Source organism: Panthera tigris, chromosome C1 (genome assembly GCF_018350195.1).
Source record: "Panthera tigris isolate Pti1 chromosome C1, P.tigris_Pti1_mat1.1, whole genome shotgun sequence".
Classification (NCBI taxonomy): domain Eukaryota; kingdom Metazoa; phylum Chordata; class Mammalia; order Carnivora; family Felidae; genus Panthera; species Panthera tigris.
This window is the reverse complement of record NC_056667.1, coordinates 148,149,476-148,176,703: the sequence shown is the minus strand read 5'-3', so window position 1 is coordinate 148,176,703 and position 27,228 is coordinate 148,149,476. Positions and strand designations below refer to the sequence as shown.

At 39.0% G+C, this 27,228-nt stretch overlaps 1 protein-coding gene across 4 annotated transcripts in view; it reads left to right on the top strand.

Moving 5' to 3' along the window:
* Positions 1-483: 483 nt before the first annotated feature.
* Positions 484-27,228, top strand: part of LOC102951351 (lymphocyte antigen 75) — a 133,669-nt gene continuing 106,924 nt past the window's right edge. For 3 of the 4 annotated variants that reach the window (XM_042994543.1, XM_042994542.1, XM_042994540.1), the window contains exons 1-6: positions 484-651; positions 6,292-6,663; positions 12,424-12,594; positions 15,891-16,055; positions 23,970-24,080; positions 25,426-25,569. In XM_042994543.1, the coding sequence (XP_042850477.1) occupies positions 558-651; positions 6,292-6,663; positions 12,424-12,594; positions 15,891-16,055; positions 23,970-24,080; positions 25,426-25,569 (1,057 nt within the window). In that variant the 5' untranslated portion in view covers positions 484-557. Of the gene's footprint in view, positions 652-897; positions 1,853-6,291; positions 6,664-12,423; positions 12,595-15,890; positions 16,056-23,969; positions 24,081-25,425; positions 25,570-27,228 lie in introns of those variants that run through there. The other variant, XM_042994541.1, reaches the window with a different exon arrangement.

Sequence of the window (27,228 nt, the reverse complement as noted above, 5' to 3'; positions counted from 1 at the left end):
TATCCGAAAACACAAGACGCAACTAAGGACACCTGAATTCCTTGGCTTGATAGCAGCAGCAACACTACGGATGCAGACTTCCGCCTTTGGGGTATGAGAGGATGTGGGTGCCTCTCCAGCCTAGCCCGCAGTCAAGAGGTCCTCCCAGACAGGTGCGCTAGGCAGAGAACAAAGTCCTAAACGAACCCAACCCACACACCAGGAAGTTGCCAAGTCCCGGCAACTGCCGCGTCTCCTCAACTTTACTGAAGAAGAGTGGGGGCCAGGACCCCCAAGCCCGGTAGTCTGAGCGACACTCTGCAGTCTAGCTCCGCGCTCACTTCCCGTCTCCTGGCGGGTCGGTCCTCCAGAAGGTGCGCGTAAGTTCGTCTTCCCGCCAAAGAGTCCACTCACTTGCCCCGCCCCGCCCCGCCTGATTGGCCGAGGGCGGAGGGGGCGGGGCCGGGATTCCCCGGAGGCTCTAGGCAAAAGCGCCGGCCCGGCCCGCTGGGCGCAGCGGGAGGGGTGGGTCCCGCGTGCGCCCGAGGACCCGGTTGGACTGCTGGGGCCGGCTCAGGATGAGGACGCGCTGGGCGACCCTTCGCCGCGCGGCGGAGCTCCTCTTGCTACTTCTCAGGTGCTGCGCACTGGCGGAGCCCTCTGGCCGCGCAGGTAACCGCGGGCGAGCCAGGTCGGCGGCGGCTAGGGCCCTCGAAGTTGTCAGGTCTGCCGACTTTCCTCGGTTGGGGTTAGGGCGGCGCCCCGGGTCTCGTCACCTCTGCTTTCCTCGGGGGTCTGGAGCCGAACATGTGAGCCGAAGGGGAATTCTGGGGTAGGAGGAGCTCCCTGGCCCTCGGGCGCCTGGAGGATGGAGGGGGGGGGGGGGGGGGGGTCGGGGGGGGGCAGGGCCTTTCTGGTGCTGAGAGAGAACAGTCCACCTTAGGGAAGGCGCATGACCTTTTCTGTGCCGGTCCCCCGCCCCTTCCTCGTCCTGAAGCCTCCAAAATCTTGCCTCCTTAGAGGAAAGGACTCTTCAGCAACCCCCACACCCCATCCAGCGGGTCTCGCCCCTCCTTCGCCTCCTGGTCACCTTGGCCACTCAGTGTCTAGAGGAACTTTCTACCCATAGCGCCCAGAATGATTAATGATGCCCCAACTTAGCTGCACGTCCGCCAACGTGCACATCCAAAAGGAAGTCAGGTTAAGCCATGTCTTCTAAAGTGACCATGATCATAACTTATTTATGATGCCCTCCCCTAAAGCCTTGAGCGGCGATCTTTTCCCCTAACTGCCTTATCAGCTCCAAAACACCCCTGCGAGGCTGACGGTCCCACGTTGAAGCACAGGTGGCTTGTCCAGAGACCGTCCTGCCTCTAACTGCGGAAGCAGGACCAGGAATAGACTCCCTTCGCTGATGCTCTGGGTAGTGCCAGCCTCACCATGCCCCCTGGCAGCAATCGGAGTTTGCTTTCACTTTCTTTTTGCCTTGGCAAAAGATGCCCCCGAGGACTTTCTTAGTCGGGCTGCATAGCGAGTGGTCAGTGGGCCGTCACCACCTACCACTTCTGTTCACTTTTCCTGTATGAGGAAGTAAAAGATGGGTAAGAACTTTTTTGAAAACCGTAGGCTGCTTGTGGCTCTTATTTTCCTGTAACAGCTAAACTAAGTTACTGCCAGATTTAGACTTTTTTCAGAGCGTGATGTGAAGAAGCTTCCCAGAGTGTGAGTGACATCACCCTATCTACAACAAGGACCTTTTAGTGAATGCTGATCTGATTAACACTTCTCCATCCTCCTTTGACCCTCCCTGTTGGAAACTGCCAAAAGTCCTTTACTGGCTGTGAGAATTCTTTTCCACCTGCCCACAATCCAGGTAGAAATATTTCACTGCCACAACTAACCACAGTCAAAACACCCTGACCTTTCTGTCACCGAAGACTTGGTTTCCACCTACTTCTGCTTTAGTCTTATCTGTTTTTGTCTCCCCCACAGAACTCAAGATTTCCTTAATTTTTGCAATCTCTGCAATCCCTGGCCTTTCTCATCACCCCAAAGCAAAGAGCATCAGCTTAACTCCATTCTTCCTGCACTAGGTCCTGACAGGTATTTGATTTCCTGAATCCTTCCTCACCCTTAGTAGCTGTTCTGGTCTGTTTACTACACCCTCAGACCAGACTTGTGGTCCCATTAAGGGAAGCACTGGAATTTTGAAACCCTAGCCATTTGAGTAATTTGTTTGGCAGCGTGTCAGCTTCACGATGCTGGTAATGGCATGCAGTCTGTCACATGTATGCCGTTAGGTTTGTGCAGGAGGCCTGTGTTGCTCAGGTGCTGAAACACCTAATTTCAACATCTAGTAGTTGCTCTGTGCCCTTGGGGAAATCCCAATTGCTTGGTTTACTTTTTGGCTTCCTGGGAGAGCTAATAGCTTGAAGTAAACCAATCCTTCTAGAACTCCTGAGGTTCTCACCAGCCCATAACACCCAATCTGAATGCCATGACTTCCTGATTCCTAGTAGATTGTCATGGACCCAAGGTCACTTCAGGACCTGTTTTTGAACTGACAAACCCAAACTTCTGATTCTTTCCTACTCCACATGTATGATCTGTATACATGGTGGTGACTCCATGAAATGCTTAACATTGTGGGCTCTAGAAGTTCCCCTGAAACTAAAAATACTGCAATCTTCATCCTTCTTGCCTCTATCTCCCTCTCCATTTGTCTGTGATTATAAAATGTTGATGTCCAACTTCTCTTTGGAATGTGCAAACCTCTTTTGTTTAGGTAAGACAATAATGATTAGGCAATAGGAGATAGTTTTCCTTTGATGAATGTGGAATACTAAAAACTCATTTTCAATATATGATAATACTACTTAGCCATTTCCTCTCAGATACCACTAGAATATTTCTATGAAATGAAGCATATAAAAATGCTACTAGGGATGATGAGGCTTATTTTCATCAACCTCTGCCTTTTAGACTTGCCCAAATATTGTATGTGGAAGTAAACATTAAAATTCCATTTAGGGGGCGCCTGGGTGGCTTGGTCGGTTTAGCGTCCGACTTCAGCTCAGGTCATGATCTCACGGTCGGTGAGTTCGAGCCCCGCATCGGGCTCTGTGCTGACAGCTCGGAGCCTGGAGCCTGTTTCAGATTCTGTGTCTCCCTCTCTCTCTACCCCTCCCCCACTCATGCTCTGTCTCTCTCTGTCTCAAAAATAAATAAACATTAAAAAAAATTTTAAAAAAAATTCCATTTAGGATATATTATAAGATGACATGAATAAGATGAAACATAAGGTTGTCAATAAAGAATCTTTTATAAGTTGCTGTGTAATTACCTTTTCAAAGTGTAATATATTTCTGAAATATTTTATTTACCCTTATTTAACACATTTTATAAATAAGGAATTATTTTCACACTTCCTCAGTCCTTCCCACCCTTCAGTCTACCATCCCGATAGGGTCACAAGACTGAGGCAGACTGAACTGCTTCTGCGAAGGGTAAGGAATGATATGGGGAAACATCATGAAAAGACGACTCTCCCTACCTTATATATTATGTATGAATGCTTACACATACATTATGTATGAAGGCTAATGGCAAGTTTCCTTAAATCATATCAATAATTAATGTATGTGCTAAGGGAACACTATGGATGTCAAACATTGATTGTAAATAGTTAAAAGACAGATTTAAAATGAGGCAAGTATTTATGATCATAGATGTTACAATTAGGTAAGAAGCTTGGCAACTCCTCTTTTACATAGCTTTTCCATGCCATTCCATACCTCTCCTGTAGTCTTTCAGAGTTCCTACAAACTTCTTCAGTCTATGGGTGTCCCAGAAGTAAAACAGACAGTAAATGGGAAAGGGTAATTTTTTTTTTCACTTCCAAAGAGTATTTACAAAGCATCACTGTTACCTAGGTGCACATACCTGATGCTAATGGGATTAGGATGACCTAACATGCTACTAGCATTAGCTTGACATAATAAAGTTGTGGACATCTGTTTAAGAACAATATACAATGAACTTGGCAAAGACCAGTAAAACCTGAAAGGCTAGGAAAACTTATCTTGTGGAAGCATAGGATATTAGTACTGAAAGTGGCTAAGGTTTCTTAAACTTCTCTGCTTTCATCTTACATTTGGAGATACGAAGACCCTGGGGAGATTAAGTGACTTCCCCAACATGTCTACCAGCTAACTGGTAGTGGAGGTAGGTCTTCAACCTAGCACCCCTAACTCGTATTCCACTGCTTGTGCCACTGTACTAAGAGCTATAGCTAATCTATTGGATTCTGCAAAGGCAACTTGAAAGAACTTTGAAACACTGCAAAGATAGCAAAACTCCTTCTGGCCCAGCTCACCTATCTGGGATCAAAGGGCACAGAGCAGAGTGCCCACGAAAGAAAACAGTGAGACCACAGGACAACGGAGGGAAATGTTCCAGCAAGGGAGGTGGCAGCCTATTCTCCTGTAGAAGCAGACTTCTTTTTTTTCTCCAGTAACTCCTGATACTTTGGAATACAAGATTTATCTTGGAGAAGTGAGAAAATAGTTTGGGAAAAAAGTACCTTATGGGTCTGTGTCGATATTGAATATTTCGGAGAAGCACACTGGAGAAATTGTGAGCGATAATCTTCTAAGACAGTATGTTTTCCTCTTTTTGTTAACTCTCCTCCCAAATGGTGTCCATAAAGCAGAGAATGGCAGAGAAATGTCCAAGAAGGAAGCGTGAGGGATGGAAGTTGCTATGACCAAGACACCTAGCTGCAGCCTTACGTAATATTTTAAAATACAGAGTTGAAAGCAGAAGTAACTTAAAGTTTTACAGGATTTTGTAGTTGTTCCTATTCTTGTTGCTGCTGCTGCTATTTAAAGCAAAAAATTCTGTTCGAAGTTCAAGCTGAGATTTGACTTAATGGTATAGTTATTATTTATATGATGAAATTTCCCCTCAAGTCCTTCGTATAAGAATTTTTAACTCTGAAAGCCTGTGAATTATTATCAGAAAAGGTATGTAGCCGTTAGTAAAATCAATGGTTGTGAAGCTGGCATCAAAATGAAAGTGCCTTTTGGGAACTAAAAATTTACAGGTCCTTCTGCTGAACCCTTTGGTTCACTGACAATGATTGTTTAACTGTCTTTCAGCTTTCCTCTCAGCAACATGAACTTTTGTGCTATAACTTCAAAAAATTTTTCTTTCTAAAAGCACTGGCCAAATTGTTCAACTGTAAGTTGTTGTAACAGATGTGAATTCTGTTCCACAAGCTCAGGTGTGCAAGAAACCATGCATTACTTTATTTTCATAGAATCAGATTAAATTTTATTCTGAGGTCCCATTCCACCAATTTAGCAGAACTTCAGTTTTTGTCATTACTCAGGTCTTCCCCAACTTATGCAAAAGTGGCAGGGAAGCGTTCAGGGAGGTCCCTTGGTTCGCCTTCAGCTTATGCTCATCACTTTGGAGTTTCCCACTGTCCAAACCTCCTGGCTGTTGAATTCTGAATCCCAGGTGATTTCTGGAGCTCAGGCTCAGCCTCAGCCTCCGTAGGTGATCTACACAGTCAGCACTTTCCCGACCCCTCTTCACGGCTTCTCATCACGTTCCTGTGGGTGCTAAGGTAGAGCTGATCACAGTCCCTCCTACCCTTAGAATCCAGATCTTCATTTCCTCTCATCCCTTTACCCCACTATTCTACTTCTGCCCCCTCAGAAGTCTCTGCATCTCCTCTGAGACACGTTCATGCCATGTAATAATTTACCCTGCCATAGTAGCTAATATAAGCAAGACAGAACTGTGGTCCTGAATAGGTTCAGGATACTTTTCATTGACCGTAGGCCACCTCTCTAAGGAAGATGAAAATGAAGGAGTTTCTTCATCTCATTAAATAAGGGGGGCAGATATTTCACGGAACAACAATAAAAATATACATACCATTCTAAGTGCTTTACCTGTATAAGCTCATTTTAACCTAATATCTACCATATGGAAGTACTATTTTACAAAGGAGGAAACTGAGGCATAGTGGTTAGATAACTTGCCCTGATCACATGGGTAGTAAGTAGCAGAGGCAGACTATGAACCTAGGCAGACTGGCTCATGCTCTTAATCCACACTATACTGCCTCTCTGACTACCACTGTCCTCTGACCTTGTGTAAGTGCATTGCAGTTTATAGATGTTGGAGGGTGGGAGTAATCCCGGAGTGCTCAGACTCCCCTCAGCAAGCAGGGGCCAAGGCACACTAACCACACAGTTCAGAATCCTGAAATGTCTTCTTTAACTGTCTGTCTTGACTCAGGCAATGATCCATTCACCGTTGTCAATGAAAACATGGGCAAGTGCATCAAGCCACTGAATGACTGGATAATAGCAACGGACTGTGATGGAAGTAAGGACATGTTATGGAAGTGGGTGTCCCAGCATCGCCTCTTTCATTTGCAATCCCAGAAGTGCCTTGGGCTAGATATTACTAAACCCACAGACTCCTTGAGAATGTTCAGCTGTGACTCCAGTGCCATGTTGTGGTGGAAATGTGAGCACTACTCTTTGTACGGAGCTGCCCAGTACAGATTGGCTCTGAAGAATGGACATGCTATAGCAAGTACAAATTCATCTGACGTCTGGAAGAAAGGAGGCACAGAGGAAAACCTCTGTGACCAGCCTTACCATGGTGAGTATTGGGGAGGGACTTTACTCATTTGCTGTTGGGTTTGGTAAATGTGACATTGAACCTGCACAACTGATCACAAATAAAGTCATGCGTTGGTAAGGGCAGTGAGCTAGCATTCAATTTCAGGCACAGTGCAGTAACATTGAGCTACCCATGTGAGGTTGGTGCTGTCTTTCCTATTTTACAGAAGAGGTTAGGTACCTCGTCAGAGGTCACACAGTCACTCTGTAGTAAACCTAGGATCTGAAATCTCTCTGACGCTTGAGCATATGTATTTCCTATGATTACATTCTGAACTCCAGAGGGAAAGAAATGGTAGAGTAACAGGAAATTCTTCATAAAGGGTAAAATTCAAATGACCTAGTAAAATCAAACTTTTTATAAGTTAAAAAAGAAGAAAGAAAAAGAAAAGAAAAGAAAGAAAAAAGAAAATGTATTTCTCCTTGGCAGATTTTTATGTAATGGAAAAACTTCAAGACCTCATGTGAGTGAGTTTATTTCTATTTTTGGCATGGCGGTCACACTTTGATGTTTGTGTTTATGATTCAGCATTTTAAGAGTGGACTTTTTCTCAATTGCTTTCAAAACTAAATACAGTTCACCCTTGAACAATGTGGGGGCTAAGAGCACTGACCCCCATGCAATTGAAAATTTGACTCACCCAAACTTAACTACTAATAACCTATTGTTGACTGGAAGCCTACCAACAACATAAACAGTTAACACGTATTTTGTATATGTATTACATAATGTATTCTTACAATAAAGTAAGCTAGAGGAAAGGAAATGCTATTAAGAAAATAATAAAGAGGGGTGCTTCGGTGGCTCAGTCAGTTAAGCATCTGACTCTTGATTTTGGCTCAGGTCATCATCTCACAGTTGGTGACATACAGCCCCAAGTCAGAGTCTGCTTCGGATTCTCTCTCTCCTTCACTCTCAGTCCCTTCCCCACTCATGCTCTCTCTTTTTCTCTCTCTCAAAATAAGTAAATAAACTAAAAAAAAGAAAAGAAAATCATAAGGAATAGAAATACATTTACATTACTGTACCGTATTTATCAGAAAAAAATCCACATATAAGCGGACCTGTGCAGTTCAAACCCATGTTATTGGAAGGTCAACTGTATATGAATATTGCCTATGACAGAGCTGATCATGAACTTTGTTCTGCATCTAGAAACTGGATTATAACAACTTTCCAAGTCAGAAGGAGTAGATTTATTTTTTTTAAACCTCTAAATGTAATTTGGTATCACCCAAGCAAATCTTTTTCATCATCTTGTTCTGAATTACATCAAATGTTTATATATAAATATATATTTAATTATCTTATCTAAGGCTTAACCCTTATCTCACCTTTGCTCTTCTTTGTAAATTTATATAGGTTCACAGGGATTTTTCTTTTCTCTTAAAGCTCACTTAAGCTAAATTTGGCTTTCTGTCCTTCCCATAACACACATACATGTTTCTCCTGTGGTAACCTATTTCTATTTCCTACTGAAGATGCATCTGCTTCTGAGATGTCAGGTTCTGCTCTTACCGGGAAAATATTGGAGAATTAGATATGGGGTTTTCCTTTTTTTAATCCTCGATCCTTGAGTCATTGAACAAGTCTGTTTTTGCTAGCCAGCTTCCTCCTAACATTAAAAAGCAATTGCTAGGGGTGCCTGGGTGGCTCAGTCGGTTAAGTGTCCGACTTCGGCTTAGGTCATGATCTCGTGGTTCATGAGTTTGAGCCCCACGTCGGGCTCTGTGCTGACAGCTCGGAGCCTGGAGCCTGCTTCCGATTCTGTGCCTCCCTCTCTCTCTGACCCTCCCCCCATTCATGCTCTGTCTCTCTCTGTCTCAAAAGTAAATAAATGTTAAAAACAAAAAAAAGCAATTGCTATTTGGGTACCACTTAATGGTAAGTTTAAATTTTGTACTTTGAAAGCGTTTCTCCAATTTGGCAACTAAGAGAAAACATGGAATGACACAAAATGCCTTTTGAACTGGATTTGACTTGTTTCATCGAATTTGTTCAAAGATCAGACAGTATTATTTTCTCGGCAGGGCTCTTTCTGTCTCCTGCTCCTGATTCTTTTGAGGGATGTAGTTGTAATTGTAAATTCCTTAAGTACCCCAAGACCTTAATTTCAGTCTAACTGATTTTCTTTGTAATCCTATGGGGTTTATTTTATGCATTTGTAATATTCTTCTGAGAAGGGCACCTGTGCATTTCATATAGCTGCCAAAGTTATCAGGAGCACAAAAAAAGTTTAAGAACCCACTTGGGGTACCAACCCAGAAAGAACTAAGCAGTGCCCACAGGCACAAAGTGTTTCTTGACCTTACCAAATACAATATTTGGAACACTGGATTTTCAAATAAGAACTTTAGAGATTTCTGAGGAAAGGCTCTCATAGTTCTGACTCATCAGCACACACCTCAAGTTTTAATCTGGACAGAAGCCAGGGTCAAACCTACTTCCTCTTTTCTATTCCTTTCCAGATGATTGGTACCATCCAAGTTGTGTGTGTCAGGAATCTACAAGTCACCCTGGAATTGTCCTGCTTTCCTCTCTTACTAAATTTAATCACATATTAAGTCCTGGCAGTTTTACTCTTTTAAATTTATGTAGTCCCTTCCTGCTCTTAGATTAGAGACTACTGTCTTAAGGGCTTTCTCTGGCACTACTCTGTCAGACTCTGCATATTGGTCTCTGCCCTGCCTTTTGTCTAGCTAGCTGTCTAGAGATAAGAAAGATAAGACTTAAGAGTCCCAATAGAGTGAAGTCCAAGGTTACCCAAACTTGTTACAGCAAAGCAGTGCTCAACACCATAATTGAATTCCCCAAATATAGCTTTTTTATTTCTCCCTTGTATTTGCAATATAAATGTTTTTACTTATAATATGAGAAAAATTATTTGTCATTGTTTCCTGGGTTGCCTTCCTCCAACCCCCATCCCGTGTGAGAGTCATGTTCATCTCAGAGAAAACTTTAGTTGTATAAACTTTATGAATGAATTGCCTTTGACCAGCCTCCAGATAAACGTGTATATCATTAAGATATCTTGAGCTCACTAGCAGCCTTCAAATTTTGAATATTTGGTGAATCCAGAGGAAATTGAATTTAGTGGAGAACTGTCTGAATTTTGAACAACTCTTGCGAGCCTGCCAACCTTTTTAACCATTGAAGCTATTTTGCCTCATGTTGCAGAAGAAATTAATGTTAGTTTTCCATGTAAGTGATTCAACTCACCAATTTGTACCTATTTCAGAATAAGCTGTTGTTTTGAGAGTGCGATCATCATAAATTCACACATTCAGAGAAGATTCTTCTCAGGAAAAGGCTGTCTCTCTAGGGAAACCCATAGGATTTAAGAGGTCCAGCAGCAGTGAAAAATGTGTGAGAATAAACCTCTTTGTGAACATTTAGCATAAGTTAGCTGCTACTGATGTGGTGGTTGCTATATCCTTATCATTCTTCAAACGATATTGTGAATAGGATAGTTTTTTAATTGAAACCCAGCTTTAAGCTATGAAACAGAACTTGAAACCTGAGAAGGCAGCCGTTAAAGTCACAAGTTGTGCTTAACATGTCAAGGACTCTAATGAGGGAGCCAGTTCCCATCCTTGTCACTTACAGTTTAGTGAATGTTTTATTTAACTACATTGCAAAAAATGGAGATTTCACAAAAAAGTGTAATACATGCCCTATAGATCTCATAGGTTTATGGTAAAGAGCAAGTAAAAGAAATGTATGTGAAAGCACTCTGTATTACAGAAACACAAGACTTTTTAAAAAGGAAGAAACTGAGGGTTCTACAAGTAATAGTTGCTGTGTTCAGGGACTCCTTTTAAGTACTATAATGTTGGAAGAGAAATTGTCATGAACTATTGGGAGCTTTGGTATCATTAGAAATAGAACACAGGTAATAAGCAGATTTATTATAAAATGTAAGGCCAAATTACTCTTTAACAGAAATATCCTGTCCAAAATCATTTATATGTCAGAGGAAAATAAAACCAGTGTCCCTTAAAAGATTGTTTGTAAATAAAAGCGTCTGGATTATTCTTACTTTTTGCTGTACTACTGCTTAATATATTCTAAACTGTTAAATCAAGTCTCATACTTCAGTTAACTGAATATTTGAGAATGATAAAGGACGTGGAATCAAATACTATCTTAAGTACACTTTTAAGCAAATCTGTGAGACATTTTGATGGACCCTAATAGCCTGGTAAAGGGTGATAAGATCTGACTATTATGCTTTACCTAATAGCCACTATTTGATCTGATAATGACCTTGGTTTTAAACAAATTAAGGGTATGGAAAAAGGTGACCAAAATAATTACATAGCTAGCTGTTCTATAAAAGCCCCTTTCCAAGAGAACTGTTGTCTGCATAAATATTGAGCACTTTCTTTAGTATTTCCAGGCATATTTGTGGTTGGAATAATTTTTCAGTTTTTATCCATGCACCAGGGCAAATTATTAAAATGGAACTCAACAGATGAACATAGGGGAAGGGAAGGAAAAATAAGATAAAAACAGAGAAGGAGGCAAACCATAAGAGACTCTTAAATACAGAAAACAAACTGAGGGTTGCTGTAGGGGAGATGGGTAGGGGGATGTGCTAAATGGGTGAGGGGCATTAAGGAGGGCACTTTTTAGGATGAGCACTGGGTGTCATATGTAAGGGATGAATCACTGGGTTCTACTCCTGAAGCCAAGACTCCGCTGTATGACAACTAGCTTGAATTTAAATAAAACAAAATGAAAACCTGGTACTAATACCTCTCTGGCCACCAGCCAGTCCCATGACTTCCCAGACGAAGCTGGTTCTTCTTTTATAACATGAATTACCGTGCCCCATTCTTCTCCAAGAACCATCTCAGAGATCTAGCTGTTCTTTCTCCCACTTCCTCAAAACCCACAACCTCAGTTCTACCACCAGTCTGTGAGCAATGGGCTATGCGTCCATCTGCCTAACTACACCTGGTTCCAAAGTCCACACCCACCCTCAGTGACTCCAAGGTATTTTTCTGGCCCCACTCTTACTAAATAAAATAATTTAAAATGTAAATTTAGTCTCAGGCAGAGATCCCCTTCTGGTGAATTAGTCTTCCACCCATGGTAATCAGTTGATCCCTGCAGGATCAAGCCAGGATCATTTAGCTCTTTATCACACCATAATAAATGATGCTTTACATGGATTATCTCATTGAATCCTCTTGAATAAACCTATTAGCTAGATACTATTATTCCTAGTTTGCAGATACAGAAACTGAGGCTAATAGAAATTAGAGAGCTTGCTACAGCCACACAGTCACTCAGTGGGGGAGCCAGTATTCAAGTACAGATCTGAACAGTCAGCTTCCATGCTCTGAATTTCCACACTGTGCAACCTACTTAGATACTGTATTCTCTTTTTTTATTATTTATTTTTTTAAGTTTATTTATTTTGACAGAGAGAAAGAGAGAGAGAGAACACAAACAGGGGAGAGGCAGAGAGAGGGAGAGAGAGAATCCCAAGCAACCTCTGTGTTCAGCACAGAGCCCAATGCCAGGCTTGAGCTCAGTCTCACAACTGCGAGATCACGACCTGAGCCAATATCAAGAGTCGAAGGCTTAATTCACTGAGCTACCCAGGCACCCTGATAGTGTATTCTCTTAAGCGCAAACAACAATCTTTCTTTCACAGAAAATTTAGGAATTAGTTAAATGAAGGTGATTGTCCAGTTTTTAACTTTCCTTTCCTTCCTCCCCACACCACAGAGATATATACCAGAGATGGGAACTCCTATGGAAGACCTTGTGAATTTCCATTCTTAGTTAATGGGACCTGGCATCATGAGTGCGTTCGTGATGAAAATCATGGTGGGCCATGGTGTGCAACCACCTTAAATTATGAGTATGATCAAAAGTGGGGCATCTGCTTAATACCAGGTATGTATGGGCTAACAGGCTTTATATATAGAGAGACAATGGATACCATTTCTGTGAAGCAACAGGGACAAAAAAGAGTCCAAGAGGACTCACAAATGACTGCAACAAATATTATCCTAGAGAATAAATATATATTTGAGGGAAGAGGGAAGTAATGTGTAGCTATGAGCTTGCTTTTAGGAGTAGGCCAAGAATAGAACCAAGACAGAATGGTATCATGGAAGACAAAGAAGGAGGGAGTGTCTGTAGCATAGATACCTCAGGAATAGGAAGTGGAAAAGGCATGAGCAGTTAGGAAATTGCTGCTGACCTTCATTAGAGCAGTTTCAAAAGACCATTGGTCATAGAAGCTAAGTTATAGTGGACAGGTGTGAATAAGAGAGAAAGCCTCTTAAGGTTTATGAAATAGAAAAAGAGCAAAGATGGTGGTTTGTGGGGTAGATAGGTTAAAGAAACACTCTTAGGATGATAGACACTTAAGTATATTTATGGCCTGAAGTAGAGACTAAGGGACAAAAGAGACCCATATCCCTGGCCCTCTCAAAATTGGTAACACTGTTCCTTCTGCTATTTGTGTGTGTTGAGCAGAGCATTTTTTCTAATTGCTTCTTACTAGAAGCAAACTATTCAGGACATGCTAAAGAGTTCACTGTTCTTTAGAAAGAGAGAGAGACCAAAGTAGCAGTTGATTCATTATCTGGTATATAACTGAGACATATTTTATCACCAGTCAGGTGAGAGTTACAGGTGATCACAATACCTGACATGTGATAAGTGCTCCAGAAATATTTTTAAGTGGTCAGTAGTTTGGAAGAATGTATAACAAAGAGAAAGGAAAAATCGCCAGACCTAGGTAATAATAGTTAATGCTTTTAGGGCCTTACCAAGTGTCAGATACCATTCTAAGCACTCAAACTATATCAACTCATTCAATCTTCACACAACCTTATAAGGTAGGCACCACTATTTATCCCCATTTCACAGATGACCAAAGTGAGGCACAGGGGAATTACAGCACTTGCCTAAGGTCACATAACAAATACATTTCAGAACTAGGATTCAAATCTAGGAAACCCAGTTCTGAATTCCTTGACCCAAATAACTATACTATATCATGCCTCATTCAGTAGCCAGTCTACTGGTATTAGTAATGCTGATTCCTCTTTAAGGAAGCTGAGCTTCAAAATGAAAAGTTCTAAGCAACTAGAAGAGGTTATACTGAGAAAATGGTTCTGCAGCAGAATCACTTGGAAAGTTTGTTAGAACAAAGATTTCTGGAGCCCACCTTCAGAAATTATAATTTGGTAACTTTGGAGTGGGGCCCAAGAATTCACAGTTCAATGAGTTCCCAGAGGATACTGGTCTGAGGACCACACTTTGAGAATTACTGTTCCAGGTAGAGGCATAGGCTTTTCAACACCCAGAACCTACTAAAAGATAAACGCTGATGTTTGCTTCAACTATAACTGATATGAGGCAGAGTTTGGTCAACTAGGCACTGATTTCATTTAAACCTCATTATAGTCTGGATCAGAAATTTTAGATGTGAAAGGGAGCGTAGAGGTTATCCAGTGCAATCCCTCAATTCTCAGGTGAGGGGCGGCAGACCCAGATTGATGACATGGTCTGTCAGGATCAGACCACATTCATACGGAGTCAGGTGGAGATTCCAGGATTCCTGACACTCATTCCCCACATATTTATTCCACTCCACCTTGCTTCCTTGACTGTTATGAGTATCAGTGTCTTTAGCTTCTTTTGGGTGGTGGGGTGAAAATGGGAGGTATTAATGCATTCATATACCTTTCAGAGTTCTTTTTAGGGACGAAGTAAGACTGTGAGTTTCTCAAAGCTGAGGATTCCTAAACCATGTAGATTATATTTTATAGCAGACATACTGCCATCCCCCGGAAGCTTCCGGATTTCAGGCATAGGGCTCCAGTGGTAATAAGGAAACTTGAGGCGATGTACTTGCAAATCTACCTATTTTGTTTTCACCAAATGTCACAACCACCTATATTGCTATTTAGGCCATTCAAAAGTGACTAAAGAAGCAGCGTATGCTGTTCAAAAGATCAACAAGAGTAGATTTAGAGACCGGTGCTCTGATCACAGCTCTGCCACAAGCACCTCTAGATCTTTGTTCCCATCTGTGAAATGAGAGCATTAGACAAGATGACCTAGGAGGGCCCTTCCAGCTTGAAAGGCCATGAGTCTAACATGTGATATGTGACTGATGATGGGAGGCTCTTTGCAAAACCCCCAGAGTGGAGCCTGGGACACATGCGATATAGCCTATATTAGGTTTCCTCTTCTAGACAGTATATGGGAGTCTCTAAGTATGTTTTTGAACCAGCTGTATCAAGATCTATATATCTCATGTAAGAAATAATTTGAAGGGTCTTTGTCTGGAATTGTAACTGCTTTTAGATATTTGGGGTTTTTTTAACATTTTGAGAGAGAGAGAGACAGAGAGAGAGAAAACAGGGGGAGGGGCAGAGAGAGGAGAGGAAATCCCATGCAGGCTCCATGCTGTCAGCACAGAGCCGAACTCGGGGCTTAATCTCACAAATCATGAGATCATGATCTAAGCCGAAATCAAGAATTGGATGCTTCACTGACTGAGCCACCCAGGTGTGCCTAAGTATTTGTTGAAGAAAATAATATGCACATTATACAACGAACATGTACGTCTGTATACATATGCACACACGTGTACATACACATACGTAATATTGATTGTATACTATTAATTATATGTCATATATTAAATCCTCTGTTAATATATTAAGGAAAAATTCAGACTGAGTTTTTCAAATAAGGTAGTCACTTGGGTTCTACATTATGGGCATTTAAGCAACATGTCTGCACACACACATACACACAGGAGTTTTGCTGCAAACTGTGGCAAACCCCTCTGCCGTCTGCCGCTATCTGCAAGTGAACTTGTTTTTCATCAGCTCAGGAGTTTAACAATGTGAACACAGTTGAAGACTCCTACATTTAGGCAGAGGGCAGGCAGGGGCTAAAATATAGCATTATAATTGGTAGGGGATAATGGGAGAGTAGAGGATAGGAGAGTGGAAGCTTTCATCAGCCAAGGTTATTTGGTTCCTATGACTTCAAAATTTCTTTGTGTAACCAAAGAATCAAAACATGGTCATTTGAACAATAAAGTTCAATTTTAGTGTATCCTAAGAAGGTGGAAATTGAATTGCAGTATTGGTAAACATTCTTAGTAATATAAAACATTATGCCCTTACTTCATGATGGCTAACATATCTTTGTATCAACAGAAAATGGCTGTGAAGATAATTGGGAAAAGAATGAGCAGATTGGAAGTTGCTACCAATTTAATACTCAGGCATCTCTTTCTTGGAAGGAAGCTTATGTTTCATGTCAGAATCAAGGAGCTAACTTACTGAGCATCAGCAATGCTGATGAATTAACTTATCTTAAAGGTAGGTTTGCATGTGGTAGACCAAATTGCCGGGATTGTAAAGATGCCATCTATCTACCTCTATTTTCATACCCGAGTATGTTGATTTGTGTATATATCTTTCTGTCTTTTCTTGGGATCTAAACATCAACACTGAAGCCCTCAAGCAAAAAGGTATTAGTAGAATCACATTCTATCCATTGAAACTGCATTTCATGTTGGAGACCGAAAAGAAGTTATTGCTCAGAAAATGGAGTGAGGTAGCAAGATTAAACTGCTACCCTAAGCCTAAGAGAAAAGATTTTGTAAAAGGTGAACATTAAACAGTTTGAACATTGAAAAGTGGAGAACTCAAGGAAGGTAACGAACATGGCTGAGTCACACTAGATGGCCTCAGTGAAACGTTCTTGTGGTTGGGTAGAGGAGTGCCGTACTCAAAGGCAAGGAGAGAATTATGAAATCTGCAAATGGTTTAATGAATGGACACATAGAGTGGATAGGATTTTGTTTTATTTTGTCTGTGGGGTGATGGTGGTAATTTAAAAATTTTTAATTGTGAAAACTTGTACATACAAAAATAGAATATAACCTAAAAGAGACCTGTATAACCACTGCCCTGACTTTACACACTCGTTGTACACTAACATTTGTCATATTGCATTACATGGATTGATTCCGTCCCTCTTTCCTTGCTTCCCTCCCTTTAAAGAAATAAAATGTTAATAGAGTTGAAAACCCATGACCACGTCTCAAAATAACCATTCTTTGAGTGCTTTTATAACATATATATGTATAAATACGGCATATGTTTTCATTATATAGATCTATAATACACAGATATAAAAACATAGATTAAAACAGATATAAAAACATATCTAGGTTTTTAAATGATACAAATACTTATTTACCCATATGTAAGTTTATACGTTGTCAACTGCTGCTGTTACCTTGTATGAATAAACCACAATTTATCCATCCCCCTATTGAGAAACAGGTTGTTTTCAGCTTTTCCTATTACAAATACCACCGTAAGGAACATCCTCATATGTGTCTCATGGGGTAGACATGTATGAGATTTTTACTTGAGTAGGAATTGCTTAGTCATGGGGTGCACATCTCTTCACCTCTAATCAAAATTCCAAATTACTTTCCAAAGTGGCTGTATTCATTTACACCTCTGTAAGCACTTGATGTTGTCAGACTTAGTTGGCCATTGTGATTAATGTGAAATGGTTATTTCATTTGTCTTTTATATTTTCCTGATAATTCATGTGGTTTTGTGCCTTGTGTTTATTAGGCATTCAGGTTTTCAGCTTATAATCTGCCAAGTGATATCCTTTGCCTTCTTTTTGAGTTGTTTGCCTCCTTTTTCTTATTGATCTATAGTAATTCTTCATATACACTTATCTTTTGCTGTAGGATTACAAATATCTTTTCCTAGTCTTTGGTCTTTTCACTTTTGTTGCTTCTTATTATTTAAAAATATGGTACTTTTAATTTGGTCAGTCAGTCTCTTCCATAATGTTCTGTGCTTATTTATATTATTTAGCAAATTCTTTCTTAGCCCTAGTATGATAAACATAACCTCTCATTTTTCTTCTAAAAGTTTTTAATTTTGCTTTTCATGTTTACATCCATAATCCATTTGAAATAAAATTTCTAGAGGTGGGAATCTAATTTGTCTTTCTCCACATGGATGTTAGTTGATCAAGCACTATTTCTTTTACATTTTTCCCTAAAATTTATTATTCTACCTCTAATAAATATAAACTCCCCTATTACATGTGGGTTATTTCTAGGTTCTCCATTCTATTCCTTTGGTCTACTTGTCTGTCTATGTGTCTGTTCCACACTGTTTTAATTATGCCAGCTGCATGGTAAATATGGATGAGCAAGTCCTCTCATTTTTTTTTTTTCTTGAATTGCCTTGGCTATTTTTTAACCACTTATTCTTTTCTATGAATTTAAGGATCAGCTTATTAATCTCAATGAAAAACTTTATTGGGACTTTGGAATTGCATTGAATTATAGATTAAAGAGGCACCTTTGTCACTACATTATTTATTAAGTCAACTCATCCATGAATATGGTATGCCTTTCTATTTATTTGGGACATCTTTTATGTACTCAGTAAACTTCTCTAACTTCTTCCATCAGAGCATTGCACTTCTTTTACTAGAAAGTTTATAAACAGAAACTTTTTGTATTATTTTTAAAAATAATGAAGCCAAAGTTATTAAGTTTCTGATGATTTGAATGAAAAAATAATCATAACATATGACAGCAATGATGCTTCAGACTGAGTACTAAATGCTTTTCATACATTATCTTATTTAATACTATATAACAATACTATGAGGTGTAGGTATTTTTGTTAATAAGCCTACTTTGCAGATGAGGAATGTGAGGATCAGAAAGGAAATGTAACTTGTTCAAGGTCACCCACAAGTAATTAACAGAGCCAAAATTGGAACACAGTCAATCTGACTTGAAAACAAGTTGTATCTGGCATGTGTCTGCATTTACCTTTTTTTTTTTTTTTTTATAAAGAGAATTTGTTTTTGTTTTTTTTAATTTCTTTTTAACGTTTATTTATTTTTGAGACAGAGAGAGACAGAGCATGAACGGGGGGAGGGTCAGAGAGAGGGAGACACAGAATCCGAAACAGGCTCCAGGCTCCAAGCTGTCAGCACAGAGCCCAACGCGGGGCTTGAACTCACAGACCGCGAAATCATGACCTGAGCCGAAGTCGGCCGCTCAACCGACTGAGCCACCCAGGCGCCCCTGCATTTACCTTTTTTAAGACTAGTTAAGTTCTTTGCAGGTATAGGTGGGTCTCATGGGTTGTTTTTTCCCTTTTGTGCAAAACTCTAAGCATTATTCCTATATATGAAACAAATACCTATTGACTAATTCAGATAAATCCCATCACACTGCTTTATAATAAGTGTTAATATTTGGTAAATCCAAACTATGAGCAAAACCCGCATGTCTCCAGACAAATTAAATAATTTAATTATCATTGCAACCTCATAAGGTATTTTTACCCCCATTTACAGATAAGGCAATTGATGCTTAGAAATAACATACCCAACATCACACACCTCAGAAGTATCAGAACTGGGATTCAAATATCAACATATATGACTCCAGAGCCCTTACTTTTTTACTATACTACTTAATCCTCTTATATATATATTTTTCTCTTCATTTCTTTTCATCATTAAAAGTCTACTAGTCTTTTGTCATGCTCTTTAGCTAAAAGCTTTCCTTTTAAAAGCCTTCCTTTCTTACTTCCTTAGCTTCACCCTTTTCCCATTTTGTTTGATACTTGAATAATCAGAGCTCTAGAATGGAAATCTATCAAATAAACCTGATGGGTTAGTGGTTGTCAATGGAATTCCTTTTTCAGACCTCACTGAACCTTACAACAAATATTGTTGAAAGTGAAAAGTACCAATAAATTTAAGCCTCCTGGAATATTGACATTTGGAAACTGATGTTTTCGGTGAAGGAGAAAAGTATCCAAGTATGACTATCAAAACCCTAACAATCTAATGATGCATTTGGAGGAGTGAATGTTGCATGATTTCTTTATCTATCATTTTTATATTATAACTCATAAAAGTGAGATAACATATTAAATGACCCTGCTGTTTCCTAGGCCAGACTCTTCCCACATTTTATATATAGCAAAAATTTTAGAGATACACCCTTTCTAATATTCCAGACTTCTCTTTCACTGTGAATGCTGTTTAAGCATAATATAATTATTATAGCCTAATTATAACTGATAGTTTCCCAAGACTCAAGCTGTACTTTAACATCTGAAACTCACAGTATCAAAATCTTGAAAGTTTCTTGAAGTTTCTCTCTTCACTGAAAACTATCACGTGTAAATATTAGGCTAGGAGAGGGAGGCCAACAAAAGTGACTCAGAGATTTTGTGATCCAAGTGCTTGATCTAATTGGGGAAAAGAATTGTACATATGCAGAGCATAATGGAGAATGTTATTCCCAAATGATTTCTAGTTTGGTAGCTAATGGTAGACTAGGGAATCTACTGCCAGAAAAAAAGCAGAAGCAGCCCCTTGAAAATAAGTCCCATGCAACCTAAAAGAGCTTTCTTTTTCCTTTCTGCTTGCCCTGCACTTAGTTTTGTTTTGATTTTGTTCTACTAATACACGGGCTTTGGGGATGGGGGATTCTGGATTTTGTTTGGGAATCAGATCTCCCATGGCTCTAGCCTTCCCAGGGAACCTCTAACCACAGATTCATCCCAGAGTTACAAAAGAAGACCCAACAGTCCATTCTTCCTCATTTGTCTCCACCCTGAGAGGTTGTTCACTTAGAGTGGCCTCAACAGGTGCCCCAAGGCTAGGCTACTTCTAAGTGAGGGCCCCTTGCTGGTTTGACCTTCCTTATACATTAGAAGAGGTTCTTTTCTGGCTCCTTCCACATGCAATTACCATTATCAGGCCTGTAGTCTCCCTTGTGGGGAGAGGAATAGAAATAGAAGGTCAAGTCTGAACAGGTTTTAAGGACAGTGACAAATATCGACTTCAGTGAACTCGCTTGTTTGATTTGATTAGGTATGGGGATTTATTCTATCAATCGTCTGTTTCTTGATGGCAAAGATGTGGTGAGCAAAGTCTCAAATTGGTCAGCTTCTTGCTTGGACAGTATGGAGAAAAAAAATCTAGCTTCAGATTGTCCAAGCCATAAAAGAAATACCTGCCTTTCATATTTGACCAACCCAGATTTTTAGAATCTATTTCCCATTCACATTCACCTGGCATAAAACACATAAAGAACATTCCTGTTTGTCAACACAGTCCATTTTAAAATCCTATAATTCTATTGAAGAATAAGTCACCAATACAGCTCACAAATAGGACAGTGTAATTAAGCAAATTATAGGAACTTACCAGCTTCCAAAGTTCATTTAGTATCTTCATAAATATGTACTTCCCATGTGCGGGTAAGCAATAGGATTATTCAAATATCCTTCTGGGGATATCTGAAAAGTCTTCATGGAAAGAAGGACATTGAACTTGGGAAGGATGGGAAGGATTGGTCCTCCATAGTATCCCCATTAAAAATTAATAAAGGGAATTTGGAATATCCTGTAATGGTTGAGTTGGAGTGCCATAAATATGTTCCAGGACTTCTTTAGGAAGGCTAGAAAACTAATTATCCTAATGAGAAATTTACATTGGATTAAATCCTCAGTTTGTTTGCCAGCACTTATGCTAACAAGGTGAAAGAAAAGGATGAATCCAAAGTTCCCTTCAGTATGCTCTTCAAGCCCTCTACCCAAATACCTACCTTTTCCTCCCTTAGAGAGTATCCTTACCATCTACTTCCTTGAGAAAAGTGAAGCAAACCTTTAGTTTCCCATCCTAGTACTTACAAACTTATCTGTACTGTCATCCCTCCAGTTTGTTCAAGGTTAACTCCTTCCCCAAAGCTGTTTGTATCCACATCAGGTGTTTCTTCTCCCTCTTATATTTTCATTGATTCTCACTTCTACTGACTCTTCTCCCAACAGGCCATAAACTTATTAAAATTTCTACCATTAAAAAATATAGTTAGATAGGTGTAGATACAGATATAGATACAAATACGAATATAGATATGGATACAGATGTAGATACAGATATAGATGTAGATACAGATGTAGATACAGATATAGATACAGTTACAGATACAGATATAGATACAGATACAGATGTAGATACAGATATAGATGTAATACAGATTCAGATGTAGATACAGATATAGATACAGTTACAGATATAGATACAGGATACAGATACAAATAAAGATATAGATACAGATATAGATACAGATGCAGATTTAGATACAGATATAGATACAGTTATAGACATAGATACAGGATACAGATATACAGATACAGATATAGGTATATCTCTCTTCTAGATCCCAAAGACCTGCCTCTGTCACAAATAAGCTCCTGGAAGACACAGGGTATCTTTGTAATTCACTGCTAACTTCACATCTCGTTCTCAGTGGAGTGGTAATTGGGCCTTTGTCCCTACCACCCTCTTTCCAGACTCCTGCCCATCCCTTTAATGCTGGTGTCTGGTTACTGCTCTTGGCCCCTTTCATCTTTGCTGTTGCTATTTCTGCTCTACACAGAGGATATTTTCCATTTCCTGAGTGTCAGTTCTAGTGAAGTCACATGTTTTAGGTATTCACATTCTCAAGGCTGCAGTAAGACAAAAATTGTGTACAGTCAAAATTCCCTCAAAAAACCCTTAAAATATGGATATGCTTTTCTATATGCAAATCATACAGATATATCTGATATATGTAATGGAACAAAATGATACATATCAGGTATATCTGTTTGATTTGCATATAAAAATCCATATTAGGGCACCTGGGTGGCTCAGTCAGTTAAGCGTCCGACTCTTGATTTCAGCCCAAGTCATGACCTCACCATCGTGAAATCAAGCCCCGCATCTGGCTCCACACTAGGCATGGAGCCTGCTAAGATTCTCTCTCTCCTTCCTCTGCTCTTCCCCTGCTCATATTCTCTCTCTTACAAAAAAAAAAAAAACAAAAAAAAACATATCCATATTTTAAGAACCATTGCTTTGTATATAATATACATATACATCATATAAAATATAATTATATTAATATACATTTAATTATTTTATAAATTTATAAATATTTATAATTTAAATTAAATAAATTAATTTAAGTATAATTTGAAATTACATTTTATAATTTATAAATTTTACATTAAAATTAATATTTTATGAATATTATAATTATAAATATAATTATATTTCAAATGTGTATATATATATATATATATATATATACACAGAGAGATCATTTATATAATATAATAATGCATCATACATAATTCTCTGAGAGGAATTAAGAAATTGTTATCAAGTGTTTTACTGCTGAGAATATATCAACAAATTTATAGAGATTCCAACCTATTAACTCTTCCTATTGGTCAGCATCATCCTTGTTTTCTTAGGCCATTACATCAGTTCTTCTGTCTCTTCTATCAGGCCCTCAATATCTTCAAATTCTTTTTTCATGATGTTGATGAAGTCTTACCAGGTTGTTGAATAATTTTGCTGACTTTCTTGATACTGGCATAAAAAGCCTTATAATCTTTTCATTCAGTTTACCATATGTTTATGGGCATATGCATATTGAGTGGCATATTTACAACTGGCATCACTACTTAAATTATCTCTGCTTCTCTTTCCCTTTTTTGCTGATGGCTTCTGGTTGTCAAATAATGAATTTGAATGATATATCTCCACTGTGGTGTGGGGTGTGTGTGTGTGTGTGTGTGTGTGTGTGTGTGTGTGTGTGTCCTGTTCTGTGTCTTCATCCTAAATGTCTCCTTTGGACTCTAGAACTACATAGTCCATTGCCTACCAAACAGTTCCTCTACATATTTCTGAAACAGTATGGGTAACACTTTACCTTTTGAGGGATCCATATCTCTTCTTGTCTACTAAATTGAAATCCTCAGAGAGGCAGGGACTTTGTATTTTTGGTTTTTATATTCTTAGTACCAGTTAAACAATATGTGCTTAATGAATTTACACTGTCAGTCTGGAATACAATCAGTTCTTCAAAACTGAGATATATAGTGGAAATTGTTTTCTTCTGTATTAGTACAACAGGGCTAAAAATAGTGGGACATCTGTTCTGAGAAGATTCTGTCCTTACCTTAGTAGACAGGAACAAGCTAATGGGAAAGCAGAATTGACTTAACGCATCACCTGCCTTTGTTGGATAAACAGCCTCCTGCAGGATTCCTGCCTCACAATCAAGGCCTTCAGATAATTTTGCTATTAGTAGAAGCTTAAGTCTGACTTAGGTAATAATTTAGGTAATTTTGTCACTTGTTAAAATTATGTGATTCTTACAGAAAAAGAGGGCATTCCAAGAATTTTCTGGACTGGCTTAAATCAACTATACTCTGCTAGAGGCTGGGAATGGTCAGACCACAAGCCATTAAACTTTCTCAACTGGGACCCAGGTAACTGCTCCTTCTTCCATCTATTATGCACAGAGCAAAATCTTCAAAAAAGTAAATAAACAAAAGCATCCCACTCACTGAGAGCTTATAAAAATTTCAAATCTTGGCAGCTGTTATTATGGTTAATTCTAAGAACAATTTTTTCCCCTCATTCCTTCTTTATTGTAATACCATGATAGCCAAGTTGAACCATACCATGGAGAAGTGAGAATTTGTCTGTAACCGTTATGGCAACCCTACAATTTTAGGTAACAGCAGAATGAGCTTCATCACATGGCCTGGCAGTTGTTCTGTATCCTTTAGGGGACTTGACATGTCTATGACGGACCAATGGTGTTTCATCTGCAGCTCAACTCCAATACAGAAATATTCTCTCATTTTAGAACTCTTGGGGTCTCCTATAGTAGTGCTCAAGTACTGACAACCTAATGGTTATATTATATTGCATATGTAAATACCTTAAAGAAAATTTTATAGTGAATAAAACAAACAAAACCCTAGTTAGCCAAAATATTTTTCTTCCCAAAAGAAGTTAGATACCTTTTTATTCTAATTAACTTTTTTGAGAGAGAAAAAGTACGAGCAAGCATGAGCGGAGGAGGGGCAAAGGAGAGAGAGAATCTTAAGCAGTCTCCATGCCCAGCACAGAGCTTGACACAAGGTTGGGACACAGGACACTCAACTGACTCTTGATTTCAACTCAGGTCATGATCCCAGGGTTGTGGAATCGAGCCCCATGTCAGGCTCCACACTAAGCGTGGGCCTTGCTTAATCTCTCCATCTCTCTCTCTCTCTAAAATTAAAAAAAAAAATTAAATTTCAGCTTCTGACAAGTGTAGAATCTAAAAGTTAACACTAGCTTCAGTATAAATGTATTCTATACACACATAAGAAAAATGAGTTAAGTGCAATACCAATAGGTCACTTTAGTTTAATGAAATTTCATGATCAGTGAGTAAATTCTCTATCACCTCAGTAAATAAAATCTTTAAAGATAATTTAACCTTTAATTCAAGGTCTTAAGGGCATTACTGAATCACAAATCAGTATATCTATTGTATAGAGTAGCAGATTAATAGCTACTGACCATAGAGTAAGACATGGATGTTGATTAGGGATAGAGGTTTGGTTTTGGTTTTTGAATTAACTATAGTGTATTAGAGTGTTTCACCCTGTATCCTGTATTTTAGAAGGGAGACAGATTTAAGCACATGAGTTTCCATGGAGGCTTTAGTAGAAGGTTTTAACTATTTTATGAGCTCCCATAAAAGCAGAAAATTAGGAATACAAATTATCTTTTCTAACCACCACTCTGGCCCTAACCTCCTCTTTCTAATCATTTAAGATATGCCTAGTGCACCTATGATAATAGGTGGATCAAGCTGTGCAAGAATGGATGCCAGGTCTGGTCTATGGCAGAGTTTTTCCTGTGAAGTTCAACTGCCCTATGTCTGCAAGAAACCATTAAATAACACAGTGGAGTTAACAGGTATCTTTCTCATTTTCTGTGCAAGTAGGTGCAAGTAAGTCCATTTCAGATATCTATTTCCACCTTTCCTTCACCCTATACTGCCAATGCTAAAAACTACTTTATTTTGATGCAGTGGTTAGATGTCATCAACTATATATGCATAAAGCTTTGGTTTGATATATCCCCTTAAGATGGCAGAGATATCCTCAGTGAGAAATATATTTCTGTTCACAGGTGGCTCTTTTTTCTTTAGAGCACTGTTTCTCAGAGTGTGCTTCCTTAGACTAAGAGTATCGATATCAACCATACCTGTTAGAAATCAAATTCTTAGGACCCACCCCAGATCTATTGAATTGAAAACTCTGTGGACATCAACAATGTGTGTTTTAAGAAGACTTCCTGGTGATGCTGATGCACACTCAGGTCTTATATTTTACCTGCCTCTGCGAGAACTAAAAATGATGGATGTGGGAACTCTCCTCAGGTTTCCAGTTCCTACCCCATGATGCCCACCCCTGCTCTGTCTTTCTCTGCCGGGCTGCTTATTTAGGTTATTGTGTTGATAAATCAGGTAGAAAAGGTGGGGTGCAGAAGGACAAAATGTGTACAAGTATGGTTTTTTGTCAAGGGGTTTCAAGGATAAGAGAATCGCAGAACAGTTGAAATTTCTGAGGTGCAGAGAAATTTCAGAAGCCTTTGAAAGAATAAGAGGAGTGTCCTTACTGTCTTGCACAGGACCCATCGTATACTGGTATTTGATTAAATCCTCCTGAATAGGAAAAAGTAATACTCAAAACTGGGAGGGGAAGAAAAGGAGGTTTTAAAATGTCTTGCTTAAAGAATGTTGGGGGAAGGGAATAAAATTGCTTGTCCATATAGGAACATAAAGCTATTTTTTAAGACTAGAAAATAAATATATAGAATAAAGATTGTTGGGAGATGTTTATAATCATAGATGAAAATGAACATTCATCTTCCAGGTTGATTCAAACCAAATTTAGTCCATACAACAAAAAGCGTAATAGAAAAGACAGCATAGATGAAAATAAAACAGAATGACTGATGATAGATCAAGTAAATACCCTGTAGCAGAGTAGAATTATTAAGTAACTCATGATGTTTCCACATGATTGAATAATATGCATTTATTAAAATAACTGTGCCAGCAGGAAAATACCATAGCAGAACAAAATGATATGCCTACTTATCATTTTAATCTTGTAAAAATATGTATTCATAGAGACAAAGACTAGAATAGGAAAACATTTGTTCTAAGTTCAATTATGGGTGTTTTTTTTCCTCTGTTCCTTTATCATAATTGTAAAATATAATAATAATAATACCATGTCTTATTTCAGAAACTGAAAATTAGTTCAGTTCTCCTGTGTTCTCTTGTTCTCAAGTGTGAGAAGCTAGCTTGACCTGAATTTTATCTTTCAGTGAAGAACAAGCTGTTCACATTTTTTAAGATGCTGTGTTTTTATACGACAGACATTCCAAACAGTTCTGAATCCACAAAGTCCAAGTAATTCAACTTAATTTCTAATTCTATTAAGAGGAGTAGAATTATTTTGTATGGTTTTATACCTCAATCTTTTCTCCAATCTTCCTTGACCATCATTTGAGTGCGTTTTAACATGGTGAAAACAAAGAATCACTAATTCTATGAGGATATAG